Source organism: Argiope bruennichi, chromosome 4 (genome assembly GCF_947563725.1).
Source record: "Argiope bruennichi chromosome 4, qqArgBrue1.1, whole genome shotgun sequence".
Classification (NCBI taxonomy): Eukaryota; Metazoa; Arthropoda; class Arachnida; order Araneae; family Araneidae; genus Argiope; species Argiope bruennichi.
The window spans coordinates 103,760,847-103,774,422 of NC_079154.1; the positions used below are offsets into that span (position 1 = coordinate 103,760,847).

Sequence of the window (13,576 nt, forward strand, 5' to 3'; positions counted from 1 at the left end):
TGTAGAATTACATTATAAAATACTTTTTCTAATATTTACTTCATCAATCAATCCAGAGTGCATTGAAAGATTAAATCATCTCACGTTTTAGAAAGTTCAGTAAATTTTAAAGGAATAAAATCACTTCAAACCAATATATGTTCTTCATGAGCTGAAAATTTTCTGGTATTGACCATTATTTCTTCATATTAAAAAATAATATTTCTACAGGTGAATCTGGATTGCCTGGGCTGCCTGGTGTAAGAGGACCTATGGGAGAACAAGGTTTACCTGGATTACCTGGTTTGAAAGGTGAAACTGGTGAACCAGGTTTCCCAGGTCCACCTGGAAGGGATGGATTTCCTGGTTTGAAGGGCGAAAGTGGACTACCTGGATTGCCTGGTGTAAAAGGAGAGCGAGGTTTACCAGGATTTGATGGACCTCCAGGAGTTCGAGGACCTCCAGGATTGTCAGGTTTGTTACAAAATAAAGGTCAATTTCCTTTACCAGAACTGTTTTCTTTACATACTGGTTTCTGTTATCAAAGGCTAACAACCAAAATCTATATTGAAAAAAGGTCGAGAAGGTTTGCCTGGCTTACCTGGATTCCCTGGACCAAAAGGTGATCCTGGTCTACCTGGACAACCAGGTTTCCCTGGGGCTAAAGGTGATCCTGGTTTCCCTGGAATACCTGGTTTAGAAGGACCTGCAGGTAATGTGCAGTCTATATTTTTTACTTATATTCATGAATCTTTATTTCTTTTTTATTTCTTCAATTTTCTGCCTTATTATTATTTTTTTTTTGCTTTAATTATTTTTTTATTGTTATTTATGACTAGCTACTGTAAACTAAATGCAAATAATAAATTTAAAATCTTTTTATTCTATTTCATATTCTTTTTCAATTTTCATTATTTTGTTTTATTTATTTAAAAGTAGAAGAAAGTAATTGATATATTATTTTAATGTTAAAGTTTCTATTGTTGGCATTATTTAAAATAAAAAAAAATATTGAAAGAGCATATAAATAATACAATCAATGCAATTTTTATGAAGCGAATAGTGATATATGATGTTTTGCAACTCTTTTGCTTAAATTATATGAAACGTATGAGAGAATGAATTTTAATCATTACAAAAACATCCCCATTCAAAATACTAAATTTTACTTAGATTATGCAATTTTCTTTTTCAAATATCGTCTTTCAATTTCTTTTAGTCTTTGTATTTATGTAAACATATATTTTTAGGTGATCAAGGTGCACCAGGACAGAAAGGAGAAAGAGGTATATCTCCACCATTAGAACTGTTGCGAGGACCAAAAGGAGAACGAGGTTTACCTGGAATTCCAGGGGAACCTGGACCACCAGGACCAAGAGGATATGATGGACCTCCAGGACTGCCAGGTAAATTTATATACATTTTTTTTATTCTTTCATTATTGCAGACATTTAAGAAATCCAGATTTCTATGTAAATTTTAAATAATCTTATTTTTAGTACTTATTTTTATTCTAAGGTAGTTAAGTTCCATAAAATTGTGATATGTCTGACAGATTATGATACTTGAAAAAAAATTCTTATGTCTATATAATGTACTGATAAAGAAAACTATTAATAGAATTAGATAGAATGAAATGTTTTTTACTTAGCTAATATTTAATGTGTCTCAAGTCATCTATGAAATTTTTTTTAAATCTTAAAAAGCAAGTTTTTTTTTAATTCGAGAATCATGCTTATACAAAATGTAATTTTTAAAAAAAGATTTTGATCTTTAAATTTATAGACAGAAAAAGTGCATGAACCTAATCATAAACAATTGAAGAAAATCTATTACAATGTGTGTGTATATAACAAATTCTTCATGCTGTCAAGAAGACAACTTTGGCTTAGCTTCAGTTCATTTATTCATGAAAGGGCATGGCTTATAAATGAGGATAAACGCATCGATTTGTTTTGGGATACACTAGTGAAGGTACGCAAAAAATTTTCCCTCAGCAGTTTTATAGTTAGATTCATATAGGAATATCATTGATTTGTGTTGATTTAGGAAACAGAATCTTAGATACCTGTGGATGGAGCATTGTGGGCTTTAGGGACTTTTATCCCAGCACATGCATCATGAGAATTACATAGTCATCAACTTTTTAGAGTGCATGTTAGAAAGGCTTATACAAAAAGTAATATAAAAAAGATTACAATTACTCACTTTATTTAATGAAACTTTGTAATCGAAATTTAAGCCTGGTGCAATATTTAAGGAAATTAAAGTTTGTATTACTGTTTTGGGAGAGATATTTGGATTTTGGACCATTTTATAGATCACATTTTAAATGAAACTTTTTCAGAGGAAGTTTGTCTGTTAAAGTACAAGTGAACATAGTGATGACATGATTGCAAAACAATATATACAATGACTACAAAATGTAAAAAGCTAGATGGATAAAATTTCGTATTCAAGTTTAGCATCCAAAATGGAGATTTTTATCAGATTTTGAACCAAAAGTGTCAAAGGGTTGATCATCTGTTGGTCTATACTTTTCATGAATGTAAGTGCTATAACTTAAATCAATGAAATTTGGTATTTCATCTTGTGAGTATATACAGCTGTAGTTCTGTGTCAAATTTTGATTCCAATCAATGGAGAAAAGGCATCCAAAATACATATTTGCATGACAGATTCAATTAAAATGCTTAATTTGTGGAAAAGTTCGACATTTTCATTTTTCAATTCATGGTCGTACACAAGATTCCTAATTTTATGCAGTTGTGGAGGTGAATAAGACTTCTGTCTTATGTGAAATGCATATGAGTGTGTGAGAAGATTTCAGAGTCCACTGATGCTGGTTTAATTTTAGAAAAGAGACATGGAGTTTTTGTTTTAGTGATGTTATGAAAAGAAAATAATTTTTATCCATTATTAAAATTTCTTTGTAAGGGTCATAACTAGCTGGAGGTATAAACGTAAAAAAAGTGGGTGAAAGTGACAGTGAGAAAATATTTTAAGTTTTTATTACTTTAGGATAAATAAAATTTTACAAAAAAAAATGGGGGGCATTTTTGTATTAGTATGTGTTAAGAGACATCTTAAGAAAATAAGAGCTCACACATCTCTGAAGTTAAAGAGGCAAGTTTAAGTGTTTGGAAAATAATTATTTTTAGAAAGCAGAAAAATTGTAATTATATATATAATCCAAAAGGATCCATATCATTTAAAATAGTTAAATAGTATGATGAGCAGAATTGAATTATACCCAATGAGATAATGGAATAAATAAAAGAGAGTGCATTTAATATAATAAAGAATATCATATAACAATTAAAGTATGTATAAAAGAACCAAAGAATTTTTTGGAGGTTTGAAAAAAAAACTGCTATATCCCTATTATTATTCTTTAACAGAGTTATATCTGCCATTGCTGTATGCTTTATTTTAAGTAAGAATTTGATTTAACAAAAGAAATTAGTTTTGTAATAAGAGGCAATTTAATTTCTGAATAAATTAACTCCCTCCACCTCCAACCACCTTGGTGGGTTCCTCCCACCCAATTCTTTCTTATATTCTCTACTTGAAGTTGGGTTAATATTGCACGAATAATTAGCTGTACTAATTTTGATTATAATAAATTTCTTTCTAGGCTTCAAAGGAGAACAAGGACGTCCAGGGCAACCAGGATTACCAGGACTTCCTGGACCAATAGGTGTGAAAGGAGATAGAGGTGTATCAGGTTTGCCAGGTCCACCTGGATTACCTGGTGCAAGAGGATCACCTGGCCCAGCTGGTCTTCCTGGTATCCCGGGTGGTGATTACTTGATGGGAATTCTGCTAGTAAAACACAGTCAATCTAACTTTGTGCCTACCTGTCCTCAAGGAATGCAGAAACTGTGGGATGGTTACAGTTTGTTGTATATTGAGGGCAATGAAAAATCCCATAACCAAGATTTAGGTATGGATTATTTTGTACTATATTTTCAATAAAATAATAGATTTTTTTTTTCTTCTGTAGTAATGTGCTATTTAACTAGCTGGAGAGATTTCCCCAGAATTACGTTATTTAACTTTTTCTTTCTGATATTAGAGAATTTTTTAAAAATTTATTTTCAACATATTTTGTTAATTTCTTATTAATGTTACATTAATTGCCTACATTAATGTATTAAATTGGATGAGAAATCAGTGTTTTAAAAAAGTAACTTTGTAAATATGCTAAATTTTCTATTTTAATCCGTTTATGTTATGAGTCAAAAGCAAAATACTGCTTAATGAAGTAACTGAAGGAAAAATACTTATTTTCTTGAGTAACTTTTCATAAGCTTTCGTTTGTTGTTATACTATTCATATGTAGCTTTTTGTCAGAAAACAATTTTATACATCTAAACATTTATATCTGTAGTAAAAGTTAGTGATGGAAATCCATATTATACATTTTTCCAAAGGGTTACTCTTATTAAAGTTAAATGACAGCATATTTTTAGTCTGTATAAAACAGTAACAACATCAGACTAACTATATAGTTAATGGTTTTGTTATAAGAGTAGTGTAAGCCTAATTTTTCAGAACAGTACTTAACTTTCTAATTATTATACTTTTTTTTATCAGAGTCATTGAGATAATACATTTACAAATTATATGCTTGCAAATTATTATTATACAAATCAATAATATCTAATAAAAATTTTCCTAAAATGTAATGTCAGGTGTGTGTTTTTTAACTGGACTTCAATATATGCTATGTGAGATAATAAAGTAAGCTTTAAATGTGAATTAAAAGCTTAATTTATCATCATTTTTTTATCTGTTGTATATGTATTATTAACTGTTCATTGATGCTGAATTAATCTTTTTTATTATCTTTTAGGTTTTGCTGGGTCTTGTCTGAGAAGATTTAGCACAATGCCTTTCTTGTTCTGTGACTTTAATAGTGTGTGTAATTATGCTAGTAGAAATGACAAATCTTACTGGTTATCAACAAATGCACCCATACCCATGATGCCTGTTGGAGAGTCTGTCATCCAAGAATATATTAGTAGATGTGCTGTATGCGAAGCTCCAGCAAATGCAATAGCAGTCCATAGTCAGTCTTTAAATATTCCAGAGTGTCCAGAGGGTTGGAATATGTTATGGATAGGTTACAGTTTTGCAATGGTATGTTGGAGAAAATTCTTTTTTTATTTTTAAAGTTGCTGGAAGTAATTCAGTCTAACATCACCCAGAGAAATTCAAATAATTAAGATTTTCCTAAATTGTTTTGTTAATAGCGATATTAAAATTTGTTTATTCTTTCTTCTAATTGTTAGTGTGTATATGTCTTTTGAAAGAGAATGAGTTGAAATATATTTATAAATAATTTTTGTAATTATAAATGCAAACATCTGTAATGTATTCTAATGATATATTATAGAAATGTAATATAAATGTATCTTAATGACACTTTAATGTTTTAATGCCATGCATTACCTTTGAACAAGCCATTGAGATTTATTCCAAATTATGAAGTATTTTGTTTCATTTTTTTGTGTGAAGACTTTGCTATGAAAAAAATTCTCACAAAAATGTATTTATAGTTTAAAAAGAAATAAGTTTGAAAGTAGTCTAGAAAAAAAATTTATAGTTACTTGTAGCATTGCAAAAATGTGAATTTTTCTGTATTCTTTAAATTACTTTTTTTAACTATACATATTTATTGTTCATGTTTTAACAAAATATGTCTCTTTAAATGTGAGTACACAATTATTATTTTCACTGAAATATATTTGAATATAAGTATGCTAACAAATAAATGAACTCAGAGCCGGCCTTCTCTATGAAGGGGCCCGGGTACCATTTAGGGCCTTAATTTTTTACAAATTAAAAAAAAAATACAAATACGAACATTTATTACTATTTCATGTTTATTTAATGCGTAATTTTGTTTTTGCTATTAATTACTTCAATAAAATTACATTTTTTTCGATGCTTAGTGTATTTAAGCGTTATGCTTAATACATGCTTCACCTAATACAATTCTTTATTAATTTAAATTTGCTGGAAGGGTGTTTAGCATTTATTATATTAACTGGCAATGTAATGAAAAATTTTAAAATGGTTAATACATTTAGAAATAAATCATTTTAAATATTAATTAGTATGTATTGCAATAAATATTGAGCGTTATTTACAGCCCTTTCATTTAAAATATAATCCCATAGCAAAACATTATTTGGATTTTTATGTTACAATACAACGTTTTGAAACATTTTTCTAATTTATGTTTTTCTAAAGTTTTTTTTTTTTTTTTTTTTTATCAGTGATTGATTTGAAATACTTTTAAATCTATCTTCTATCTGTACAATAATAGTATCAGTTACAGAATTAAAAATAAGATGTAAATTCCACAACTGGGATTTCTATAATTTCATCTTCTGCTGTTTCAAATTATATTTTTTCTCTTTTTTCTAATTCGTTTTTCAGAAAAACTTCCCGAAAAATTCAAGTTATGTGCTGTCGCTTTTGCTTCGTCTAAAGATGAGTTATGTGTTATTCATGAACTTGTTGTTTCCAAAAGAATTAGTAGCAAAATATACAGGAATTTTTATGTGTATATATATTTTTAAAAAAATTTGTATTTTATAAAATGAAAATTTGAGGTTTATTTTTTTGATAGTTGCAATTCACTTATTAAAGTTATTTCTCTAATTAACCTTTGTTTCTATTTTTAGCACACAGCTGCTGGTGCTGAAGGTGGTGGCCAGTCATTGTCCAGTCCTGGAAGTTGCTTAGAAGATTTCCGAGCCACTCCTTTCATAGAATGCAATGGTGCTCGTGGAACATGCCATTATTTTGCCAATAAATTCAGCTTCTGGCTGACAACCATCGATCAAAATGATCAGTTCTCACGTCCTGTGAGTACGACTCTCAAGGCTGGTGACCTGCGATCGCGCATCAGTCGCTGTTCAGTGTGCATTAAAAATACAAATTTTAATCCAGGCTTTTAAAAATTGAACATTGTGAAGAAATAATTGGTGCTATAGTTGTGCCTTAGAACATTTACTTTATTTTTAATAAAAAACAAACAATGGCACAGTATTATGCAGACAATGAAGGCTGTGTAATGGATGAAAAGAGAAAAAGAACTTTTTATTGCTTTTTACTCAGTGCTCATGGGTGCATTAAAGCTGTAAAATGTGAAAGCATTGTATCAAATATTGTAACAAAAAATGCATAGTTTCTCTCAATTTTGTCTTTTTTTTCAGAAATGTATGTGATATTTGTAATGAATTTTATGGTTAGCAAACAAGAATATTATGTTTTTTTCATATTTATTGGAAATATGAAATTTTTTTTTCATTTTATGCAATTCAATAACATATGAAATGTATTGATTTTAATGCAGTTAAATTTCAATTTGTTTACAAGTTTTAATTTATATAATTAGAATTTAAATTCACTCTAAATAGTGACTACTTTATTAAAATTTTTGATGCAAAAACCCTGGATTGAATTTAATTATGAAGTGTTTATTACAAATAAAATTCTGCTAAATGGTACTAAAATTTATATTAAATTAAAAGCTTTTCTTTTGTTTTATTGTGTACTTAATTTGAATGACCTCTGGTTTTTTTTTTATTTTATCTATTTGTGAATTTACTCTCATAAGTAACATAAAATGATGAGAATAACATATTTCTTTAAAATATAATTGCATTTTAGAAAACATTTTTATATCCTTCATCGTGTTTTATATCATTTAAAAGCTCTATCTGTTTAAATAATTATTTTATTAATTTTTACTCAGCATATATTATTATTTAATTTGTTATATTCATTATTTTTCTATGCTTTAAATCTTTGAAAAAAATATGCAACTTTTCTATTTTTCATAACTTTGAAGATAATTTAATAAGCATATGCTTTGATTTTCCATGCTCATCTAGTTTATTTATAATATTCAGAAACATCTATTCTTGCTGAATAAACCATTTTAATATTGATTGCATTCAGGCAGACTCTTAACATTGTGCTTCTAAACCTCTTGTTTTACTCTGTATTTCTCAGAAATGTTATATAATTCGCTATTACCTATGAATCGAGGGTTTATATTAAATCGAGACTTGTTTTATATGCCAATTTGTTATGGGTGCCTAAAAATACATATAACTGCTATTTAAGGTTGAAATAATATGTATAACTATTTTACTGTTGTAAGTAGATATATTTTATTAAGAATGTTTTTGTACATATTTATAAATTATTTTTTCTAGCAATCTAAAAGTTTTCTAAATGGATGAAATGAATTATCTACTATCAAATTTTATTCAAATGCTAATGAATTGCGATATTTTGGAATATTTTTGTAAGTAATACACTTTTAATGAAATTTTACTTATATTTAAAGCTGACACTGCCAAATATAATCTTGACTATTTTTTTAGTCTAAAGGAAGCTAACAATTGCATATCACTGCCATCTTTAGGTCCTAGTCTCATCTTTTTATACATTCTTCTTTCTGATGTAAATTATCTATTCTATTCTATTGATATGCTGCTCAATGAAAGCTTCTGTGTTTCAATAAAGATAAAATTTATTTATACGTGTTTATGAATGCCTTGGTATCATTCATACATATGTGCTACTGTATCTAACATAACAGCTAGTAAGCTTGTATTTTAATTACATAACTCATTATGCTAATTATGTTCAAAGTTACATTTTTATAATACCAGTCATATATAAGCCATGAATATATTACACTGTTTGCTTTAATGGTATTAATAATATTCTATTTGTGTTTAAAACCTTTCATGTCTTTGAATAAAAGACTCATTTAATTCCTATCCCTTATTTGTTCCCATAATTAATTGAAAAACCAAGAAATTTTGAAAAAGCATTTGAGAAAATTTGTTAAGTATTGAAAACATAGAATGCACATCTCTACTTGTTTTTAATTTAGATTATTTGAAATACTAAATCTTACCATTTAAATGTATTAATTTAATATGAACTGTGGAACCTATGTAAAAGTCATAGTATAAAGAAATATGCAAACACAATTAATCAAGCAACCTCCATAGACAAAAAAAGAAAAATATCACTTAAAAATTTTACCTTACAATTTAAGTTTTTGGTTGAATGTTCCATGATATCTGTCACATAATCTGAATATATTGTATAGAGTTTTAATTAATATATAATTATTGCAATTTATTTACTTTTAAGTGTTCATTACATGCATTCAACAAAAATCATCAGATAATTGGATCGTTTTTTTTTTTAACTGGTGTAAGTCCATTATCTTTAAATTGAAGTATCACGTAATTTGTGATTAATGTTGTGTAAACTTTTGATTTATAGCATTGTTTAATTTCTTAAAAAATAATGCTTTATTCCATTTGAAATTAGTCAATACAAGAAATTGTATTGTGATTTATTATGAAATTGAAAAATTTTCTCAGAACAAGAAAAAACAATTAACTTTTCCAATTATACAATTCACCAAGTTTATGAATCCACTGAGATATTATCTTTATATGCAGTTTTTAAATGTGACAATTAAATAGTACTAAAAAGTTTCAGCTTGTGAGTCAGTTTTCACATAAGTTCATTGCAAAAGAGCTATATCTCTGTATACAGACAACTGTGTAGTGATGGTATCAATCTATACTTTGAACCTTACAAGTAATTAAATATTTGTAGTGATATTTTGAACATGAGATTAAGTTCGGGCAGTGCAGAAATTCATTTATGCTGTACTTAATATCAAAACGTTCTGACCTGATGGTTTCAAACTAACATACTAGAAATGAAACTTGTCAGCTGTTGACATGTCACAGTAATTAATATCTATAGAAATGGCGGAAAAGAACCAAAGATTACCAAATTTTACAGTGTTAGTTAAAATACAGGGTGTCACTTGTAACTATAGCCCAGTGTCTAATTTCTAAACAGATTGAGATAAGTAAATATTTCCTGTTGGAAAAATGTTTTCTTTATGGAATAACGAATTATTTTTGGTATAGTTTAAGTCATTAAACCTTCAGTTTAAAAAAAGGCAATAAAATTTATCTCTTTATAAAATTATAAAATATAAATTTTTTGTATGCATTTATTATTTCATAAAGTAATTTTGAGATACTAATATTTTAAACAGAAAAAATTCCATTCTTGTGCAACCAAATCTGATAGATTATAAAGCTTTGCATTTCATTATTTTAAACCAATAAATAGCTACCTCAGATAAATGCATATGTTAATCACGGTTCTTATTCAAAGTGGCCATTAAAATAGTCTAAAATATTTATATTCAAAGTTTCATAATTCAGTCAGAGTTTTTTTCCCCCCTTTTTCTTCTTCTTTTTTTAAAATAGTAGTGTGTTAAGAACATTTCAATATATCTATATATTTAAGAGGAACCGATTAAACATTTTGCTTCCGTATCATTTTCAGTAATACATTATTGACTCAAACTAGATAAAATATAATTCTTTATATCAGTTAGAGCATTTTTCCAACTGAAAGTATATGCCTATCTCTAACAGTTCAGAAATTGGTTGTTGAATCACAATTAAAATAAGCCCTAGTCATCTAATAAAAGATGAATACTATCACGTTTAAATATATTTCTTTTAAAAAATACGTTTTATTTACGAATTTGTCGTCTTCCGAGGATTGCTGGAATTATTTTTTGCAAACAATTTCAGTGAAGTCTTTTAAATGTCACTGGGTCTTAAAGGAAAGTATTTTTAAACTTCAAAATTTCATTTGTACTATTTTCAAAAAAAAATTTTTTTTCTCTTCCCAGCGTTATGTGCCTCTCGGGTTCTCTGTCACTTCACTTAAAATTTAAACATTGAATTGAAAGAAAATGATAAAACTTTAATTTATCTAATTATTTGCTTACTGAATGAAAACATGTTCATCTCCATTAATAATGAAGGAGAAAGTATATGTGGTGGAACTTCAGAGATCAGTTCATTTATTTTATAGTTATTAAATTTATCACATATATACATCAGAGGGTAAAGAATTGCTTCTCAGTTATTATTATTTTTTTAATTTTAATTATTAAAAATGACGAGAGATTTTGACACATTTCAGCAAAATATTTCCGAAAATATTTGTTGCAAAAAAGTAATTTTCATATAATTTAAAAACTAAAAAATAATAATAATAATAATAATCTTTTTAATGATATCAGTTGAATTGCAGCGGGAGTTTTCCCTGAATTTTAACAATTAAAAGGTTTTCGCAAAAATTTTATTTTGTACTAAATTTAAACATTTGGATGAAATAATGACAATTCTATTTTAACATGCATATTATAGCTATTTTTAATTTGCAATCACTACGTATATATTTCGAATTTTAAAAAGTGAAATACTTGCAAGCGTTTATAAAAAAAAAAAAAAACTTATTATTACTAAAAAAAAATCATAAACCTTTTGGGCATAATTCGTGCGAAAGAATCTAGATGCAATTCGTGCATTAAATTTTTATTAAGTATTCAACTTTTCTATGTTTCTGTTGAATTTACCTGCCTTTCGTCCTAAAAGAGAATTTTTTTTCTTTCTTATTGAAATACCTATTCTATAAAGCATCATTTTTTTTTTCTTTTGGAAAAAAAAAATGACGAAAAAGATTACGAACAAGTTTATATGTATGAGGAAAAATGAAATTTTTTAACTTTTAATTTAATGAAATGAGATTTGTTTTTCTCCCCGAAGGATATTTCGACATGGCTGGAAAAAGTTCTTGAAAAAAAAAAAAAAATTGAAGGAGATTCCAAACTACAATCAAAACATACTAGTACAATAACATATAAGCCTTGATTCGCCTTAATATTCTTTTTAAAAATCTGATCTTAAATAGAGCATTGAAATTAAAATACACACTAAAAAATTTATCTAAAATCATCACAATGCTCATGAATATAAATTCAGTAATTAAAACAATGAAAAGTATTGTTGTAAAAATACTTAAAATATTTATAAAAATTAATAAAAATAATAATGTCCAAAGATGAATATTGACGTCGCTGAAAAACTTATTATTTCTTTTATTTTATTTTAAAGTGGTATATAAATATTTTTTTTTTTTTTTTTTGCAATAATACGCTCTGAAGTTATGCATGGTAAACTTTTATATTTCGATTAATTTTTATATTCTCGTATACGTAGTATATAAAGAGAAATTATTGCAATGGTCAAAAAGTTCGAACTAGTGACTTTTACGAATCTATACGTTTCAAACCTTCCTTTGTCAAAAAAACACATTTTTTGGTATTATACCTGTCCGTCTTTCTGTGTATACGATTATTCAAAAATGTTTTGAGCTGGAAGATTGAAATTTGGTCTTTACACTAAATTTGTAGATTTCTATCACATTTTGTACGAAATTCATACAATAAACTATAAAACGAAGAGGACTAGATGGATGGAATTTGATTCACAAATTCAACATATCGAATTTAGAACCGTCAAGGGATTGACCCTCTGTCAATTTATACTTTTATAAGCACGATAAAATATAATAAATGAATAATAAATGAAATTTGGCATGTAATTTTGTAACTACAATTATAGTCCTTTGTCCCATTTTGGTTTCAGTTGGGTGAATAAAAGGCGTCTAATTTTGGTAAAAAGGTGTCTACGCATTTGGTGTTTAATTGTTCATTAAAAGCATCGAAGCAATTAGCTGCTAAAAAAATCGCCAAAGATTGCATTTTAATAGGTTTAGTAACTGTCATTCGCCAATGCCACAAGTTAATAATACACAATTACATTTATTAGACAGTATATGCGAAAGTTTCTTGGCGATAATTCCGCTTGTTGGAATTATTTCTGCCGGTCCATGAACATGATAACTCAAAATTGCTTCGCGCTCGTTGGATGAAATTTGGATATGATCTTTACATCAAATTTTTAAATGTCTATAGAATTTTAAAAGAAATCCATTTAGAGGAAATCTGGCGGGTTGGCTGTTCGAATATAAATTAACACAGTAACAACTAAAAGAAGAGAGCTTAAAGGATAAAATTTGGTACTCAGATTATTAACAAAACTGTAGACATTTATCATATCCGTTAAGAAGTTGTCCCCCCATCAATTTGTACTTTCACAAGCATGTAAACTCGAAGACCTTAAATATAGGAAATCTGATATGTGATTTTGTGACTATATATTTGTTTTAATGAATTTGCCAACTCCTTTGGTTAGATCACTATTTCTCTCTCTCTCTCTCTCTCTCTCTCTCTTTTAATTGTTACTATATATATATATATATATATAGTAACCAATCTAAAGTAAGAATAGTTTGAAAACGAAACTAAAATGAAAACAAAACAAAGCAGTTTCGAAATCGCAATTAAAAATTATTACCTATTCAAACTAAAACCGGAAAAGGAAAGAAACTTCATAGTATTTAGAGAGCGCAACTGCAGCTACTTCTAAAACACAGATGAATTGATACAAAGTATAAAAATCAAGTTAATAGGAAAATCAAATAAACCAAATAAAAAAGAATCCGACCTGAAGACTTTTTCAACGGTCACCCTCAAGCAGGGATTCAAAGAAAGGGATTTTTTCTGTCAGGAAATCCAGACAAAGGTCTAATAATGATTCCT

At 27.6% G+C, this 13,576-nt stretch overlaps 1 protein-coding gene across 1 annotated transcript in view; it reads left to right on the plus strand.

The window, feature by feature from the left end:
- Positions 1-8,548, plus strand: part of LOC129967080 (collagen alpha-2(IV) chain-like) — a 79,903-nt gene extending 71,355 nt beyond the window's left edge. The window contains exons 34-39 of the mRNA XM_056081746.1: positions 211-453; positions 557-691; positions 1,230-1,385; positions 3,617-3,925; positions 4,838-5,124; positions 6,678-8,548. Of these exons, the coding sequence (XP_055937721.1) occupies positions 211-453; positions 557-691; positions 1,230-1,385; positions 3,617-3,925; positions 4,838-5,124; positions 6,678-6,953 (1,406 nt within the window). The 3' untranslated portion in view covers positions 6,954-8,548. The remainder of the gene's footprint in view (positions 1-210; positions 454-556; positions 692-1,229; positions 1,386-3,616; positions 3,926-4,837; positions 5,125-6,677) is intronic.
- Positions 8,549-13,576: the final 5,028 nt, after the last annotated feature.